This window comes from Typopeltis vanoorti, chromosome 6 (assembly GCF_054136105.1).
Source record: "Typopeltis vanoorti isolate ZY-2024b chromosome 6, IOZ_Tvanoo_1.0, whole genome shotgun sequence".
Taxonomy (NCBI): Eukaryota; Metazoa; Arthropoda; class Arachnida; order Uropygi; family Thelyphonidae; genus Typopeltis; species Typopeltis vanoorti.
Window position 1 is genome coordinate 132300912 of NC_143554.1, and position 20903 is coordinate 132321814.

At 37.7% G+C, this 20903-nt stretch overlaps 1 protein-coding gene across 7 annotated transcripts in view; it reads right to left on the bottom strand.

The window, feature by feature from the left end:
- The window catches only part of Rab3-GEF (Rab3 GDP-GTP exchange factor), a 1186669-nt gene that overhangs the window by 400743 nt on the left and 765023 nt on the right, over nucleotides 1-20903 (bottom strand). For all 7 annotated transcript variants that reach the window (XM_090394443.1, XM_090394448.1, XM_090394444.1 and 4 more), the window contains one exon: nucleotides 8076-8183. In XM_090394443.1, the coding sequence (XP_090250569.1) occupies nucleotides 8076-8183 (108 nt within the window). The remainder of the gene's footprint in view (nucleotides 1-8075; nucleotides 8184-20903) is intronic.

Sequence of the window (20903 nt, forward strand, 5' to 3'; positions counted from 1 at the left end):
CTCTTAGACCTTTCATACATCGATAAAAATTCAATCATACGGTCAAACTGACGTGAATTTTGTAGTGCGGGTTGCATAAGCCGTGACAGCCTACTCAACTATAATGGGCATTAGACGCTTGGAAAAAACATTAGAGACAGGGGTTATGGGAAGTTAATACTAGCATCCTCTTCCTTGCAGAGTGAAATGCAACCAAACCAAACACAGATGGTAAATAGGCAGATATCGAGGCTTCCCAACGGAATATTGAAATTGACGAATATGAGTAAATGTGGTGATCTTAGGTGACTTTGATTGTGGATGTATTATCAGCACAAGATAGATGGGTCATTCTATCATTCAAGTGGTAAGAATCCTAAGGTTCTTGAGAGCAACAGTATCAAGGATCTATCATGAGTATATCATCAAGAGACATACCAGCACCCAGTGAGCAAGTTATTGATGACTTGGGTCGATGAAGATTGTACAGGCTTGACCAGACCAACCACAGGGCAACAGCAGCACAAATCACATCCAGTTTCTACGTCAGAGGTTCAAGAAGTGTCAGTGAGGAAACGGTATGGCATATCTTGCATACCATGGGCTATAGGAGCCGATGCCCTAATCGTGTACCACTGTTAACAGCTCATCATTGGGCATCATGCCTTGCTTGGCGTCAAGACCATCAAAACTGGACCTCTGCAAAGTAAATCAGAGTCGTGTGATCTGATGAATCCCATTTTCAGTTGTACTGAGCTGTTGGGAGGGTGCAGGTTTGGCGTTGGCAGCATGAGGCCATGGCCCCGTCGCTCTGTTCAAGGAAGTGGTGGCTCTGTGATGGTTTGGGGAGCCTTCTCATGTGACACATTAGGTCCCTTAGTGTGTGTCTGGAGAGGTCCTTAAATGCTGTGAGCTACCAAAATGTTCTGGCTGATCACCTACACACTTTCATTGCTTTTGTACATCCTACAGCCGATGGTCTGTTTCAGGAGGACAATGTGTTGCCCCGCTGGGTGGCAACCTCCCAGGCATGGCTTGAGGAACACTTGAGTTTGGGACCATCCAGTGGCTCCAATACCTCTAACTTGGACACCCTGTGTGTGTGTGTGTGTGTGTGTGTGTGTGTGTGTGTGTGTGTGTGTGTGTGTGTAATACATACAATATATATATATATGAATTAGAATTTAATGGTTCACTCCTATTTCTGAACATTATACTAAGGAATCAGGAAAATTAAAAGTTTCTATATTTCGAAAGCCTACACATACTGACAGATATCTACATGCCTCTTCCATCATTACAGCCCTCAAAAATTAGGTATTATTTCCACACTAGGAGCAAGAGCCCACCGACATATCACTGACAAGGATGAACCGGCCAAAGAATTTCAACACTTAAGAAACACTTTCCTTCAAAATGGCTATAATGACCACATTATCTCCAAACTACTCAGCCAACATAAGACCAGAAAAATTTCTAATAAAGAAGAAAACAGAGATTCATCATTTCCATATATTAGCTCTATTCACATAAAACTAGCAAAAATACTTAAGAAATATAAAATCAAAATAGTATTTATCCCCTTTATCAAGACTCCAAACCTCAACATAGCCCACTTCAATATCCGAGTGGTTATCGGCTATAGTGAGATTGCCAGTCATCTTACTATGGACGGACAGAAAAAATCAACTGAACAACATACTGAAGAACACGTTTGAGATATTGAATACGACAGGAGTGAAGCCTCAGCTTTGTTATCACATGTGCTCTCTTCAACTGATCCACAGGATGCTTTGCAAATAAGACATCAAGTTTTATGGTATAAATCAGAACTATTACAGAATTGTTATGATAGAATGGAGAGAAAAATCTAGGAATCTTTGGAAATAGTATTAGATCCTAAACATCTAAACTTGTCTGATTACATCCTACCATTCATTAGCCAAACATGTTCACACAAATGTGTAAACACACATAACATTCTGAACAATTAGAAATATTTTAAAATAACATCAGTCTCTTCTATAAATGCATAACAGTTGTCACCTTCTAGTCTTTACTGTTTTGTATAGTCGTTTATTAGTTTGTAAATTTACACCTCAAGAAATCCGGTGCAAATAGGATGAAATGATGTGCTGTCAATAAAAATAAATGTTATCATCATATTCCAGTGTTCTGCTTTATAAACTCTTAATCAAATACTTCGACTTACAAACTTAATTCGTTCCTGACCGCGGCTTGTATCTCGAAACCCAATTTTCCATTATATCTTATGGGAAATCAATTAATGAATTCCCAGATTCAAAAATAAAAATAAAAAAAATAAAATAAAAAACTATTCTCAACTAAATGAAGAAAATGCAAAGAAATGGAGAATACCATTACATATTAATTTTTATTTACGAAATCTTTGGTTTTACATGATTAGAATGAAAATCATCTTCCATTAAATTGTAAAAAAAATCAATTTTCTTGTGGCTGGTTTTGTGGTTCAGGAGTTTTCGATTTGTTGTTATCAGTTGCTTCTTTTTGTCTCTTAGGTGAGGGAGGTTTAAAAAACCTATCCAACGTTGACTGAATCTGTCGTTTCCTTAACACCCTTCTAAAGTGATTAATGACATTGTCATTCAAGATATTGGTGGCTCTAGAAACAACACCTTGATTTGGATGCCACTTGTTAACCAATTCTTGCAATTCACCCCAGTGCTGCAAGATATTTTTTATGTCACTTGTTGGAATGCTCCCTTTTTGTTGCTGTCTTCATCCTCTGAAGACATTTTCTTTTCCTCCTCATCCTTTTCTTTTTCCTGCTCTCTTCTTAACTCCTGCAGCTCTTCAGTGGTCAGCTCAACGTTGTGCTCTTCTACATTTGCTTCATCAACTTCAAAATGCATGGTCTAGCCCAGGGAGACAACTGTATCTACAATGTCAATTTCGCTTTCAGGTCCTTCCAATGCAGTTCCTCGGGCACAGTCAGGCCATAAATTTTTCCAGGCTGATTTTAGAGTTCTCGCAGAAACATCTTCCCATGTCTGACTAATAAGACGCAAACAATGAAGAATATTGAAGTGATTCTTCCAGAATTCCCTGAGGGTTAATTCTGTGTCGGTAATAACTTTGAAACATCTTTGGAAAAGAGCTTTGGTATAAAGCTTTTTGAAGTTGGAAATAACATATTGATCCATTGGTTGTAGAAGTAGTGTGGTATTAGGAGTCAAGAACTTAATTTTGATGAAATTAAACTCTTCATCCAAATCTTCTTCCAACTGTGGTGGATGTGATGGAGCATTGTCCATTATAAGAAATTTCTCAGGCAGACCCTTTTCTTGTAGATACCGTTTCACTGTGGGAGCAAAGACTTCTGTCATCCACTCACAGAAGAATTGCCTGGTTACCCAGGCTTTGCTGTTACCTCTCCACATATTACATATTGCTGAGCTTGTGCCTGTTAACTTTCTGCTTTTTCAAGACTCTAGGATTTTTTCAGAGTGGTAAACCAACAGAGGTTTTATCTTCAGGTCACCACTGGCATTGGCACAAAAAAGCAAAGTTAGTCTGTCTTTCATTGGCTTGTGTTCCTGGCAATGCCATTTCCTCCTTAGTGATGAATGTTCTCTTCGGCATTTTCTTCCAGAAAAGCCCAGTTTCATCACAGTTGAAAACTTGTTCTGGTCTGTAACCGTCTGACTCCATCAGTTTCTGAAATTCCTTCACGAACCTTTCAGCGGCTTCTTTGTCAGCACTAGCACCTTCTCCATGTCCAACAACACTATGGATACTGATTCTATTCTTGAATTTCTCAAACCATCCTTTGCTAGCTTTAAGCTCTTCGCCGATGTCTTTGCTACTGCTAGTCGATGGCAAGTTCTGCAAAAGATCTTTGTAAATAGTTTGAGCTTGTAAACAGATCATGTTTTGAGATACACTATCTCCTTTCAGTTGCATGTCATTAATCCAGACGAGTAGTAAAGTTTCCATTTCTTCCATAACTTTATTTATTCGAGAAGACACGATACATACTCCTTTGGCCACATCTGGTTCCTTATAAAAACCTGCTTTCTTGACAATTGTAGCTATGGTGGATTTGGACAAATCATACTGCTTGCACAGATCACTTTGCCTGACTCCTTTCTCATATTTTTCCACAATCTCCTTCTTAATTTCTATTGTGATTTTCTTCTTCTCTTCTTTCTTAGTTTTCTTTGGCCCCATATTGAAAATAATATGTTGTTCAGTGAAATGATGCTTATCTGGTAGATTATTCAGAAAATAAACATGAAGCTACAATAAAACACGTCACTTATAAAAAGAAATACATACAATACATATAATACATACAAACCTAAAAAATCTTCATGAAGTGTATTGTTTATTTACACAAATACCGAAATAGATACACAAAAAAGCAAAATACATGCAATGTTTGTCGTATTTCAGATAAATACGATGTAATAACAATAATCGTTACACTAGAGACGGTTTAGCAGGCACTCAGCTAAATGTGCATAAAAAAAGTTAAAGAAAATTAAGTTAAGTCATAAAAAAGTTAAAGAAAATTAAGTTAAGCGCCTCCGTAGATTGGAAGAACGACTGTACATTGCGTCCTTCGATTGGAATAGGTCTAAGTTTGATTCTCGTCGCGATGGGAGGAATCTTTATCTAGACGATTTCAATCGAAGGTGAGTTAGCTGATCTCATACGGAGGTAGCAGGGTTTTTTCTCCCCGAAACTCGGGTTTTTCATCCCGCATACAGACAAATTGGTCCTTCAGAACACATGCAATTTGCAGACAAAAAATACTAGTTGTGGTGGAGGTGGGCGGTAGATGGCGTTGATGGAAATGATTTGTAGTAGAGATTCGGTGTAATGGTTGAGACAGATGTAGGTGTCCTCCCACAATGAGTCTTCGGACTCCTTGGAGGCATCAGGAATAATAATAATAATAATAATAATAATAATAATAATACTAAGTATAATGTAAAACAGGCTTTAGTTCATTTGAAAAGAAAAGCATCACAGTTCATATCTAGAGGTCAAAATGGGATATGAAAAAAGTTCATATTTCGGAAAGTTCGTATGTTGAGTGGTTCGTAAGTCAAGGTACCACTGTATCATGAACCAGCAAAAGTCTACGTACTTATACATAAAGATAAGGCCTGTGTAGCTCAGTGGGAATGATACTTCCATCTTCTGTATTAGGTCACCAGTAGACTTAAGTTCAAGTCTAGTCACCAACTGAAAGTTCTTTTTTCTAAATCTTTCTTCGACTGATTCCAAAGTTAGTCAATCTCTTGCTCAGGTAAGTGAATTTTTTCTCCAAAACACTTGGTTTTTTGCCCCATAAACTAAAGAAAATTAATCATAGAACCCACATTATTTAAGACAGTAACATATCCTGTTAGAGTTAGATACCAAGAGATAGCAGAATATGCTTGCCCATCTCTCTTCATTGGTTGCCACTCATAATTACTGATATAGTTGGATAAGCTATCTCTGATTGGCTACCAGTGGAGATTGAATTGCCCACTTAGTCTTCAAAAGCTGGACAGGGTTACAAAGCCTCACCTACTCTCTAGCTGATAGTTGGCTGAATATTTGTAAAGACGTATAATTTCCTAATCGTGTGATAATTTGCGCAGAATAATATTTGTTCAGAATATACTGGCTATGAGACTTGAAGATATATATCGGCACATATTTTGAAGGAATGTACCAGGGATTTGACATCTGCTTGATTTGTTTTTAATATTAGTCTTAACATTGGGTCAAGTTCCAAAGTAGTGGAAGGAAAGCAAGATTGTACCACTTCACGAGAGAGGTGATAGAACTCATGCATCAAATTACAGCTCAACCTGTGTGAGAGGTGTTGTGTTTAAAAGTGTTGGAGAGGCTATGGAGAACTAGGATCCAGAATTGGGTTAACAAGAGCAGTATTATTTTCTTATATAGTAAAACCTGTGTAGTATACATAACTATAAATTCACACATATGCCACAATAATTAATTTTTTAATAATATGTAAATATTTCTTCATAAGTATTATAAGACATCATTAGTACAGTTATTAAATAACAGTAGGAATTATATTCAAAAAAACACATTAGTGCACATGCTTACATTGGAATATCTCTATGTATACAGTAGTGTGCTTAAGGATTAAAAACTATTGGGCTGTAATTAAATTAAATTAAAACTGATAAATTTATTTTATACAATTGAGGATAAGAATTTCCCAGACTTTTGGGATAGTGAGACAGTCATTACAGTTAAGATTGGATCTGTAACGTACGGCTTCCGCACATTCTTTATACAAATGCTCATGTTTATATATGGATCTATGTAGTAGCTTGGTCTTTTGCTGTTGGATCCTGTGGTGTGTTTTCAATGCCATGTTGTACAAGGCCAGATTTGTGAGGTTTGATAAGAAACGATGTGGTCTTGATGTTTAGAGATATGTTTATTTACAGATCTTCCTGTTATCCATAGAAAGACAAGTTACTAGAACATCATGCCACTTTGTATATGCCAGGTAGCATTAGTGGTGAGAGTTTTTGGAGAAGGTGAAAAATTCTTATCCTCAGTTGTGTAAAATAAATTTATCAGTTATATTTTAATTTAATTTAATTACAGCCCAATAGTTTTTAATCCTTAAATCCTTTATACAGTAGGACACATTACTGTATAGAGGGATTCCAATGTAAGTATGCAAACTTATGTGTTTTTTTTAATGTAATTCCTAATGTTGTTTAATAACTGTATGGATGATGTCTTATGATACTTAAGATGAAATATTTATATATTATTAAAAAAGTTAATTACTGTGGCATATATGTGAATTTATGGTTAGAAGTATTATAATTTTTGTAATTATTATATAATTGATAGATAGCATGGATTTGCTAAACAAAGGTCATTTTTTTACTAAGCTACTTATTACAATAAGGTGACAGCTCCACTGGATGAGGGAGACAAATAGACAGTGGTATATTTAGATTTTGCAAAGGCTTTTGATAGATTTCTACATGATAAGTTGATAGTCAAACTAGAGCGGATGAAGAGGTGGATATTTGACTAGTATATTGAATTGGAGACTGGCTATCTGATAGGTATCAGCAAGTTGTGCATGGGTGAGCAATATACTGGAATAGGTAAGTAAAAGTCACTAGTGTTGTGTCTCAGGGGTTTGTTTTAGGGCCATTGCTGTTTAATCTGTATGTTAATAATATTGAGAAAGATTTGGATGGGGATATTCAGTTGTTTGAAGATGATGCAAAGTTAGAATGAACTATGAGAAGTAGAGGAGATTTTTGGACTTACAAGAAGACTTGAATAAGCTGAGTAAACGAGCATGGAAGTGGAGATGTCGGTTCAATGTTGCAACATGTAAGGTTTTCAAATTTGGGAAATAAAAATGGGATGCACAATTTACATTTGGTGGGGGTACATTGTTAGAGGTGGAGGATATAAGAGATCTTTGGGTGATGGTGGATAAGGATCTAAATTTTAGTGGACACATTGTCAAAATTGTGAGGACAACATAAATTCTCTGGGAAAGATACAAAGGACACTGACTTGTAGAAGTAAGGAAATTTGGTTCCATTGTATAAGTCATTGATTAAGCCATATATGGACCACTGAGCACAGATTTGGTCACTTCGTTTTCAAAAAGACGAAGAAAGGTTGAAAAGAGTCCAGAGGTAATTGACTAAGGTAGTTTATGAAAAAAGGTTGAGGAGATGCAATTTACAGTGTCTAGTGGATAGGAGGAAGAGGGGGGTGATATGATAGAGATGTACAAGTTGTTAAGGGATTGTTACAGGATTAATGTTGAGGTGGTTTTACATAAAATGGTGGAAATTAGGAAAACAAGAGGTCCTCTCTGGAAGCTGTATAAGGAGTGTCAGAAAAGGCTTTACGTATGGAGAGTTGTGAATGATTGGAATGCATTTCCTGAGAGCGTAGCATTTGCAAAGAATCTTGATGAGCCATGTGTATGACAAAGGAACCTCCTAGATGAGTCTTTGACTCCATGGAGTCTTAGGATAATAATAATATCTTAATAAAACATGTGTTAAAAATCAGGACATATACTATACCTCCATAAACAGCATATCTCCAGAAGCATCAGTCCCAGAATGTACAGTGAAGGATTGCCTATGCATTTGTCGGCTACCAAGTGGTTTCAGATCAATATCATTCCCATTCTATAAAAATTCAGAGTAAAAAAATAAATTTAATATGTTTTATGTCACTTTAACAGTATTCATCACAAGCTTATCATTCTAAAATTAATGATAAGTATTAATGTGTACCAAAACTCATTTTTACTAATACTACACCACCTTCTTGTAATCAAGATCATGAGATGTCCAATAAGAAAAGGAGAATTTGCTTGTAAACAAAGCAACATTTTGAATTTCAAGAACAATAAATTCCATTAGACCTGCTATGTACCTTTCTACAATTTTAAGAGCAGTTAGAAGTAAAGTACCAATGTCTTCCACTTGCTGGCCTGGTTGGCCAAGTGGTTAGCGTATCAGCTCTCCAGCCCAAGGGCTGTGGGTTCGAATCCTGCTGTGGGCATGGATGTTTGTGATTGTCTGTGAAAATACTAGTGCTGGTGGTCAGTGGTAGATGGCGTTGGTGTAGATGATGAAGGAAGTTGCAGTTGGTGGAGTGATGGAAACAGAGAGTTGTAAAGTAGGTACCCTCCCTTGATGTGTCTTTGGACTCCCTGGAGGTGTCAAGTAATAATAATTATTAATGCCTATTCTAGGTTATTTTGCTATTGACCTACTCACTGATATCTTATTAAAATATTCTCTTGAATATTTTATTTTACAAGTATCTCACCTCCTCAATAAGTATTATCATATTTTATTTATTTTTATATAAATTTTATATACATGAGAGGTTATAAAACCTATAGCATATTATGGAATGGACAGATATCCCCATACTGTTATTGAATACCCAGAATACAAATAAAATTCATAATGGAGAGGGATACTGTTTTTCTTTCAAATTACAAAATATCTGGCATGTCCTTGCAACTGCCATTATATATCATTTTAATATTTCTCCTAGATTTTCTCCTGGTAATGCCTCTGTAGTGCAATTAGAAGGATGACGGTACATTGTACTCTTAAAATGAAAAGTCCTGAGTTCAGTTCTCATCATGATAAGAGGAATCTTTATATGATTTTTTTCAATGCAGGGTGAGGTAGCTGTCTCCCACAGAGATAGCAATGTTTTTCTCCTAGAAAAATCTGGTTTTTCATGAATGTACAGGCAAATCAGCCATCAGAACACACGCAATTCACAGACAATAAACACTGTTAATGGGTGGTAGTAGATGGCATTGATGGTAGTTGTGTAGCAGAGTGGAGTGGCGTGCCCTTCCGTGATGAGGCCTTGGACTCCTTGAAGGTGTCACATAATAATAATAATTAACTACTTTCCTACCCCCCTTCCACATCTTCCTGACATCTGAGGCATTAAGGGAATTAAAGAAAATGTGAAGTACTTTATATTTAGTTCATTCAAAACCTCAACTGTGAGATCCCCATATACATACATTTGTTCTTTACTATTTTATAATAAATTCCCTGAAACTGAACTATATTTGACATCCAGTCCTACCACTTCTCTCAATAGTTCTAGCAATGCATGAACACCAATATAGTGAAACACAAACATTCTATTATGCAAGTATCCATATATTGTGACTCATTAGTTTAATTATTTTGTTAGTCACACTCTACACAATAGCCAGCAAACAAGATTATATCTCTAATAAATTTAGTTTAATCCTTTATCCAAGTGTGTGCAAACAAAGTTTACGCCCGAAAGTATCTTCAGGACTGGGGTAAAGTGGTACAACACCAGGCAACTCCTTGCAAAGGAGCAAGCTACCAACACTCTTATCTCAGTATCTCCCATAATGCAAACACATCTCCTTGCGGATATGTATAATGTTATGCATTAAGGGAAGGGCCACTACCCAGACTAGTTTCAACCTTTATTGAGGCCTCTTCAGTGGGAGCCAGGCCCAAGTGGAGATACCAGGCAGAAGCATTAGCAAGGTCATCTCCACTTGGGCCTGAAAATCTTCCATGCCAACCTGATAACAATCCCTGATTCGCTTTTATGTCACAATTATACTCCCCCCCCCTTCCTCCTATTCATGAGGCTTTGCAATTTACATTCTCTCAATCTGTCCTCTACATTCAAAAGATCATTGACCACCTATGTGAATCTCCTCTGACCCTTTCCAACATATCCTTGTCACCGTGAAAACCCGGCAATCAAATCTGTGCACAATAATCGACATGAGGCCTGATCAATACAATGGCATCATAACCTCTCTATTTCTGCATGTCAGGATCCTCCATATCACTGCCATTATCCGATACCACATCTTCACAACTTGTGCCATGTGGCCCCTGAATTTCAGGTCCTTGTCCACCATCACTCCTAGATCTCTCATCTCCTCTACTTCCTTATTACTTGGGTAAGGTGAGAACCAACATAATCTTCATGTAGGTATTGTTTACCAAGTAGTAATGATTTAAAAGCAAATGGCTCATTCATTACTGAGACAGGACAGGCAGCATTATAGTATGAAAGTAGGCATGACATCTGAGGAAGAATTAATTGGACACTAGTAGTGAAGACTAACTGTAAAAAATGTCATAAGTTCTGTGTAGTACATTTGTGAAGTTTGTGTAATACTGTTAACATGAGTGAAATTTTTGCCCCAATCATAGTGAAGAATTTATGGAGACAAAAACACATGTTAGAGTAATTACATACATCTTCAAGGCCCACCTTTCCTAATTGGGTTGTGGGGGCAACAGCTGCAAGAGGAACTTCCAATGGTCACGATCCTCTGCCACCAAGCTCAGGTGTTCTGGTGGAATTCCCAAACGTGTCCACTCAAGGTTTTGGATATAATCTATCCAGCGAGTCCTTGGCCTTCCACGTGGCCTCCCACCCTCTGGCTTGGCAAAGAGGGCCTGCTGAGGGAGCTTCTCTTGTGGCATTCTGACCAGGTGCCCGTACCAACGTAACTGTGATCTCTCAACACGGCGAAGCAGCGGTTGAGTATTGAGGGTTTCCCGAATTGCAGAGCTTCTGACTCTGTCGAGTCTTGTTAGTCCCGCAACCCCTTGAAGGAACCTCATTTCAGCCACTTTGTTTTGTGTCCGCATTCTTTCGGTCATTACCCAACTCTCATGACCATAGGTGAGGATGGGGACATAGACTGTATTGAAGACAGCCAGCTTTGCCTTCTGGCTTAACTCCCACTTCAATACTACCGAACGGCCAAGCTCCCTCAGTATTGAGCTTGCTAAGCCAATTCGAGTATCTAGCTCTATGTCCCATTTTCCATCATTCGTGAATATGGACCCAAGGTATTTAAACTTCTCTACCTGCCTCACTGGGACTCAACTTACATGTAGGGTGCACTGGGATGGTTGTCTCGAGACCACAAATGTTTCAGTTTTGGGCACACTGATCTTCATTCCGGCGTCTGCACAAACAGCTACAAACCTATCCAGGGTCTGCTAGAGGTCATCTGTGAAAGAGCTAAGCAGAACTAGGTCATCTGCAAAAAGCGGACGTCCAATGCTACATCTTCAAATTCTGACACACTCACTGCCTCGGCTGTGCCTATCAATCCAGTCCATAAATATTATGAAAAGGAGGGGTGACAGAACACACCCTTGGCGGAGGCCAACAGAGACTGTGAAAGGTTTAGACTTTGTGCTGTTTACCCTGACACAAAACTCTGGGGAATTCATACAGGGACTTGATGGCAGCTAATAGTTGGCCATCCACTCCATACTCCTGTACTACTTGCCAAAGCTTATCCCGAGGAACCCGGTCATATGCCTTCTCCAAGCCCACAAAACATGTGTAGACATTCTTGGCATATTCCCAAGATTTCTCAAAGACCTGCCTTAAAGTGAAGATTTGGTCAGTTGTGCTTCTACCAGGACGAAAGCCACATTGTTCTTCCTGGAACTTTGACTCAACTATGCTCCTGCACCATCTTTCCAAGCACTTAGCATACACTTTCCCAGGCAGGCTGAGCAGAGAGATGCCATGATAGTTACTGCAATCCTTCTGGTCTCCCTTCTTAAAGACTGGTATTATTATGCCTGTCTGCCATTGCTTTGGTGCTTGCCCAGATATCCAAGCAGCCTGACACACTCGAGTCAGCCAGAGAACACTGTCTCGATTTAAGGCTTTTAGCATTTTGGGCCGAATTTCATCATCGCCAGCTGCCTTGCTCAATTTTAGCGATTTTATTGCTAAATGGACCTCTTCTGCTGTGAGACTAGTCATTGCCCCGATCTGCACCTCTTGGATGTCCACAACTGCTGGGCCAACCGGGTTAAGAAGGCTCTCAAAGTATTCCCTCCACCTGTGGAGGATATTCTTCTCGGTTGTTAAAAGTGCACCATCAGAGGCCTTAATTGCCCTTGCTGTGCACGATTTCCTCCCTCGAAGGTGGCGGATGGTCTGCCAGAATACTTTGTTTGCATGTGCATAGGATGGGTCTAATCTTTCTCCAAAGGATTCCCAAGCCTTCTGCTTTGCTGTCTTTACTGCCTCAACATACTGCAAACGTATCTCAGGTGACCTGACCCTAAGCCATGTTAGGTAGGACTCCTTTTTTGTCCGGACAGTTTTTTGGACTTCTTGGTTCCACCAAGGTGTCCTTTTCTCACTGCCCGTTGCCATGCCGAGCCACTTTCTGCCACAGCATGAGAGTGCAGAGGCAGTGACAGCTGTTCTGAACAGCTTCCACTCCTCCTCAACATCTGCAGTATGCTTGGGAATCTCTTTGAACCTGGAGGAAATGTCATCTGCAAAATTCTGCCTCACAGTCTCATTTTCCAATGTCTCCCATTTCATGCGGTATAGCTGCTTAGGCCTACCAGCGTTGATGGTAGCATCTGGTTTCTGAAGCCGTAGAGGGCACACAACAAGATGGTTGTCAGTTGACAGTTCTGCCCCTCTTCTCACACGAACATCCAACACTGAGGAAAATAGGTCTGCTGAGACTATAAAGAAGTCAATCAGAGACCTTTGTTCTAGTGTATCCCTGTACCAGGTATACTTATGGACTTCTCGGTGCTGGAAGAAGGTATTCATTATGGACAAGCTGTTAGTACAGCAGAAGTCCAATAATTTCAACCCATTCGCGTCAAGGTCAGGAGCACCATTCCTCCCAACCACACCCCTCCATGTCTGGTCATCTGTTCCAACATGTGAATTGAAGTCACCCATTAGCAGGACTGATTCCATGTCTGCCACCCTGTCAAAAGCAGCATCCACTTCCTCTAGGAAGGCAGAGTATTCTAACTCCAGATTAGGTGCATAGGCTTGCACCACAGCCAAACCATGGTTTTTCATCTGAAGCCTTAACAGACATACCCGTCCTCCCAATGGGATCCACTCAGCAACACAGTCTGACAGCTGGGGGCTTGTGAGTATCCCCACACCCGCCTGAGCAGACATTGTCGGGCTCACACCAGAGTAGTAGAGCTTCCATCCTTTATCCAGGTCGACAGTCCAGAGTCTCTCCTCTTGGTCGAAGAAAGCCCGACTAAGTCTAGCCGGTAGCGCTTGGCATCCTCGACTAGTTCCAACTCCTTCCCTGTCAGAGAGATGTTCCAGTTGCCTAAAGCCATAGTCTGGTGCTGTTGTTGTTGCCATTTCCGTCCTTTTGCAGAACCATTTCTTTGCGCTGTCCCTAAACACCTCCTCAAATGGGTAGTGGGCCCATTGATGGAGTTTCCTCTAGCAGAGTGCTGAGGAGTGGTGTCTAAGGGAGACTGCAACATATTTTTCGAACGGATCCCTCTGCCTAAAACTCGAATGCGTCCCTTGGTAACCCGCGCGATGGACGATGCGGTATGAACATTTGGAGTAATTACTTTACTTATAATAAAGAAAATAACAGTCAACATTTTGACTTCTGTATTGTGGTCAACATCAGGAAAACATACATATGCACAGGTCACAAGCTACATGAAACTAGACAAAACTAAGATAAATCTAAATGCTTTATTAATCATTTATCCTAACCTGACCTCTGGTGAAAAAAAAAAATCAATAAAAATAAAATAAAAATATTACTAAATAAAATATATACAAAAATGTAAATTAATTCACAAAATAAAATAAACTCTTTATATATATCAGTATAATAATATGCAGTTTTACATGCCATGGCACTGATCCAAGCAATCTCCTAAGCTTGTCATACTTACCAGCTCGGTAAATCTAGATATACCCTCAAAATTCCACACATTTAGCCATCTCCCAGGACAAGACCATATGATCACTCTCACCAACTGGTAGCAACATGATCATATTCATTATAGACAAATTTTCAGATGCAATTACTAGATCGAGCACTCTCGAATCCCCTAGTATATTCCATTACATGCTGTCTCAGGTAATTATCCTTTAGTAACTGCATAAAATCCATTTCCTTCCTCCCATATGTCCTCTCCTCCTTCCAATCAATGTTACCATAATTGAAATCCCCCATATTAATTACCTGTCCTCCACTCATTGAGTCTATTTGCCGATGCATACTATCTCCATCACCAATTCTATAGCAGCACCCAACTGTATATTTTATTCTGCTGGTTTCAATCTCTCACCAGATAGCCTCAAATGTGCTATTTTCACTATCCTGCAGTCGAACTTCTATTCTCTTTGGCTGCAGTTTATCGGCTATCATCAATACCCCCCCCCCCATTATTTTCTCTCTATCTTTCCTGAACACACTATACCCTTCCCACATTCTATCCCACTAACTATATCATCTTCTGTTAGCCATGTCTCACTTGGTTGGCTCATCCTTTGGCCAGGATGAGCCAACCAAGGCCAAAAATTCCTCCCGCTTGTTCCTAATGCTCCTAGCATTAGTGTACATAAAGTGCAAAATTCTCCTGGTCCCACCCCTATCTTGACGCCTTATACTAACTATTCCATTCTGGTTTGTTACCATTGGTACGAACTCAGGCATATCATACACATTCTTACACTCAACTGCCTCATTGATGTCTGCATATCCATTCAACAGTTCCCCCCCCCCTCTAAAAGCTCTAGTTTCCCTGATTCTGCACATCCACTTTAACTTCATTCAACAACATTTTTTACAGTTTCCAAACACCAAATCCATTCAGATGCAAACCACCCTTCTTGTATAAGTCCTTTTGCCCACCAAACTCACTCCACACCACTCCTCCTGCATAGCCTATGCATAGAGTCATTCACTATTATGGCCCTCCTTCTAAACTCTACCCTGTCATACCATAGCAACAGACTCACTATCTTAATTCTCTCACTCTTTTTTGTATCAGTCAAACCATTCTCCCGTTCTACACTTTTACTCTCACTTTCAACCGTGTCATATTTAATCTCACTCTCAATGCTATCTGGCATTACTTCACAATTTTCAATCATATTCTGACTTTCATCCACTACGTCAAAGTTTTTAGACACACTTTTGATCCTCGCTTTCATGACACTTTCCACCACTTAAACCAAACTGCTCTTGGCAAAGCATACATTCCACTGGACTAACTTGCTTTGATTAAATTCTTTAAACAACGACGATGACTTGGAAGCCATTGCTCTACTTCTCATTGGTGCCATGTGCTATGCTACGTATCTTACCGTATCTTATCAAAAGACTAAATTAACCCTATTTAAAACAAAATTTTTAAGCTAAACTAATTAACTCCACAATGCACACACACTCTAATTCTAGGACACTCTTTGAACTGCTAATGCTGTTTTTTTTTTAAAAATTAAATAACTTATCTTTCGGGTTCTTTGAACTGTCGTTCGAATCAGGTTTTGGTGCAGTGTAGGGACTTGGTACCTTTCCAGTTGATTCTGTGAATGTTTCATGGGCATGATTTGACAGGCCTGTTTCACCAAAGTAGAGGAACTTAATGTGGCATTTATGTTCGTCTTTTCTTATTGGGATGGTACGCCCTGATTCTCCTATGTAGGGTTGCAGTGTACTGAATTTTGTAAACCCCTGAGTGGGCAAGGTATGGAAGACGATCTTTGGATGGGTTGAGTAAATTTCTTAATTTTGCAGGTTTGAAGGTTGCCTTAATATTGTATTTATGTAGTGTTCTATCTATTTTTTCTGATATGCCCCTAATGTATAGTATGGCTGTGGAATTCTTGTAATTATTTTTGCATTTAATGGTATTTTTGTGGAGGATCTTGTGAACAATTTTTTTTTTTTTTTTTTAATTGTACTCATATTTTATAAATGTTTGGGTAATAATTTCATATTCTTTGTTCAGTGCCTGCTTATTAGAGGAAATTGTTAGGGCTCTATGTTTGAGGGTGCTAATGACCCTCTAGTTTTTGTGTTGAATGGTGGTATGTATTCTTATGTATGTATTGTCAGTTTGTGTAGGTTTATGGTAGATAGTGAATGAAAGGCAGCCTGAGGGAAGATGTGTCAAAAGTGTGTCTATAAAAAGAAGGGAGTTATTGTTTTCAATCTCTATGGTAAAGTCTCAATCTCATTTGTGTTGTTTGTTCAGGTGGCTTAGAAACGTATTTAATGTTTTAAGGCTGTGGGGCCTAATAGCAAAAATATCATCAACGTACCGGAGCCAGACTCTGGGATTTAGGCTTGCTGAATCTAGAGCTTATTGCTCAAAGTCTTCCATTAAGAAGTTAGCTATGAGGGGGCAGTTGTGAGCCTTTGACTGTACCTTCTTTTTGTAGGTAGAAATTATTTTTACAGACAAAATACCCTGAACAAAGTACATGGGCAAAGAGTGCCATGATATCTTCTTCTTGATGTGGTTTTTTTGAATCACATTTATGGCATGCCTAAAATACACAAAACAAACACACCACTATGAATGATAGTTGAAGGAATCAACAGCCCCAAATATCACTTGGCCAAGAAATTAGCAGCTACACTCAAGGAGTAAGTAAGTCATCCCCCCCCCCCCACACACACACATAAAAAATATACAACACTTCATAAACAAAATTAGGAACATTACACAAAACAATGAAGATTTATTAGTCACTTTGACATAACTGTCCAGTTCACTAACATCCCGATCCATGATATTATTCTACTAATACAGAACATATTTCTTCCCGATATCATGGCCCTCTTTGCCCAAGTACTTCACTCTGGATATTACATGTGGGAAATAATTTCTACGTACAAAAAGAAGGTATGGCCATGGGTCCATCACTTTCCTCCTTCTACAGCTATTTCATCCCAATAAGAAAAAGACAAACAAATGCCACATTAAATTCCTCTACTACTGTAAAACATGCCTGTCAGACGATGCACATCAAACATGTCACAGAATTAACTGGAAAGGCACCAAGTCCCCACTGCATCAAAACCTACTTTGGAAGAAAGTTCAAAGAAGCCTATGAGATGCTGAAACATCATCTGAATCTAAACAAGAATGATGGATTAATAATTGGAGGACCCATCTTCAGTCCACAGAGCATCCAGAACAACCCCAAACACAAGAAAACCTTAATATGCGAGGACTATAGAAATTGTTTGATATAGTTCTGCTACAAAACTTTTTTCCTTATCATCTGTAAATTATTATACTGATATGTATAAAAAAGTTAATTTTATTTTGTGAATTAATTTATATTTTTGTATATATTTTATTTAGTAATATTTTTATTTTATTTAATTTTTTTTTTCACCAGAGGTCAGGACAGGGTAAATGATTAACAAAGCATTTAGATTTATCTTAACTTTATGTAGCGTCATGTAGCTTGTGTCTTGTGCACATGTATGTTTTCCTGATGACGACCTCAAACGAGAGGTCAAAATGCCGAGTGTTAGTTTCTTAATTATAAATAAAGTAATTACTTCAACACGTGTGTTTATGTCTCCATAAATTCTTCGCTATGAATGCTGATCACTGTGTAACCTTAAAAGATAGAATTATTGCCCCAAGTTTATTGGATTTTACATCGTCCTATGATTACAATGAAAATTCAGATTTTAAAGTAGGTTCTCCAGTTTGCAGGTAAGCAATCATGGTATGCCAGAGTGTCCATTCCTCTGCCATCCTTTTGATCTTGTAATAGCTCTTGTTACCAGAGCCAACGGTAGGGTCTTTGCTGCCTGCATGCAATTTCTATCTAAGCGCCCCTGTAACGATTCGGGCGTGTGTGGTTCTTTTACGATAATAAAAATTTAAATTATTTGAAATTTCTTAAATAAATTTTGACATAACAGCCACACGTTGGTTCGCTAAATGTAACGAACCAAGGGTGCTGACTAGGCAGGATAATCGTTACAAACCTGAATATTCAAAAAATTCTCAAAAGTTAAAACAAATTTTGATAAAGCCACTTCACTTTAATCGTTGAATATAATGATACAGGGATTATAGCCTTCTCACCGACCCGAATCGCTAACAAACTTTTCACTTTAATTAAAATGAATTTTAATTAAAGTTAAAATTTAGTTGAACTAAAGTTTAAAAAATTCTTGCATTTTACAAGTTACTAAATTCCTAGTAACTTGTAAAAATTTTTTAATAATTTTTATAAGTGGAACTATCTTTTAGGAAAATAAAAGAAACTCAAGGTAGATGAGAAAATAAGAAAAGAATTCAGAAATAATTAGAACATTTAATATAAGTATTCAAAAAATAACATCTTTACAGAATAACAGAAAATAAAATTAAATTACATAAATATACTTGAAATTTTTTTATTTAAATTTTAGGGTTTTTGATTTCATATTTACAAAATTAGAAATAATGGTATTAACGTCTAATTCCGCACATATATCATTTTCAATACAAACTAACAAGCTTTTTTTTGGCATACTTCTTCTTAAGTAGGTTTTAATCAATTTCAACTTGGAAAAGGAATGTTCACCACTCACTACACTAACAGGTAAGGTTAATAGTATTCTTAAAGCAATTGAAAAGTTAGGGAAAGATGAATTATTGGACACAATAAAATTAAGAATATTGAAAGCGTTTTGAATATTTAAATTATCCTTCCGAAAAATATCCCTGAAAGCACATAACGTCATATAGTTCTATTGCATTTATGTCTTTATTTTCACCGTCCTTCAAGAGAATCTTTAAATCGTCACAATTTTTTCGTAAATCTTCGTTATTAATTTGTAGTAATCTATACCAGAAATAGAAATTATCATAATATGTTTTTAGTTGTTCAAAACATTCTATTAACGAACACATTGCAATGTCTAGAAGTGTATAAAACACATTCACTCGAAATTTATCTTCTGGCAATTGTGGCGTTTCATCATGATGCTCGTAGTCAAATTGTCATGTCTTCTTTAGTCGTTGAACTTCTGTACCAGTTTTAAATTCTTGTTCTCCATCCACCTCTTCACTCAGTTCTTTTGCCGTTTTTAGAACTTCTTTAAAATTTGTATCTGATCGATATTCTCGTAAGAATATTTTGAAATTTTCGATAGATTGTAAAGCAAGTGTAATGTTCATATTTTTGTCTTGAAGCATTTTACTCACAAGGTTTATTCTGTTAAGTAAATCATGCCAAGTTATAAGAGAGCAAATAAATGTGTAGTCCTTTATTTTAGCATGAAGCATAGAATATCTCAGCATGAAGCACATAATGTTTGTGCTTCATGCTGAGTTTCTTTATTAAAATTTTCATTATTTAAAATTTCATAAAGTGCATCATAAATTTCTTGTAACTGATATTGTAGAGGGCGGATTGCATTAATTTTACTTTCCCATCGCGTTTCTGATGGCCGTTTCAATGTTAATTTTTTTATGAACTTTAAAAGGATTGCCCAACGTTTGTAAGAGAATGAAAAGAAATTGTATATTTCTTGAATAATTGCAATGAAACTAATTGTATCTGCATTCACTTTGGCTGCATCGTTAATGATTAAATTTAGAGTATGAGCAGCACATGGCACGTAAAAAGGTCGATGACTTTTGTTCAAAAGCAAATTTTGGAGCCCATGTTTTTTCCCTTTCATATTTGCCCAATTATCATACCCTTGACCTCGCATGTCTTCAATGGGAATGTTCCATTATTGTTGCACATAAAAGACATCCTGTGGAATCTGATATATCTGCAAAACCTAAAACGCTTTCCCTGATCTTGACAATTCCATTGTCACAGGAAACAAAACGAATAATAATGGTCATTTGTTCTGTTTTACTTGCATACGGTGTCCAATCTAAAATTATGGAATACTATTTAGATTTTCGAATCGATAATAAAATTGTATCCCTGATTAGGTTACTTAAAGTTTCCAATATTTCATTTTGACTGTCTTGGATCCTCTATTGTTTTTGTAGGGTTCTTTCAACATGATTTTCCATAATGGGATCAAACACTCGCTCTCCTTGTTCCTATACACTATCTCCTCCTTCCAGTCTATATTCCTGTAATTAATGTCTCCTATCAGGATCATCTTCTTTTTACATGCCCAACTAATAATTTGCCTAAACATTTCACAATCAGTATTCTCTGCATTTCCTGGCCTATAACTGCATCCCATCAGATATATTAACCTGTTTATTTCAACTTCCCACCACACAGATTCAAAATCTGTGCATGCACCATCAACTTCCACACTTTGTGGACACAATTCCTCTGCAATCTTTAACAGCACTTCCTCCTCCTCTTCTGACATCTCTTTCCTTCCGGAAAATTATATATTCTTCTAATTCTATTCCTGACATCACGTCTTCCTCAAACAACCAAATTTTACTTATTCCAATTACTTTGGGGCATATCATCTCAATCAATGCCATAAACTCAGCTCCCTTCTTTCGACTACTCCTTACATTTGTGTATAAACATAACAATCGCTGTGTGTTTGGGCCATCCTACCGGCACCAACATTC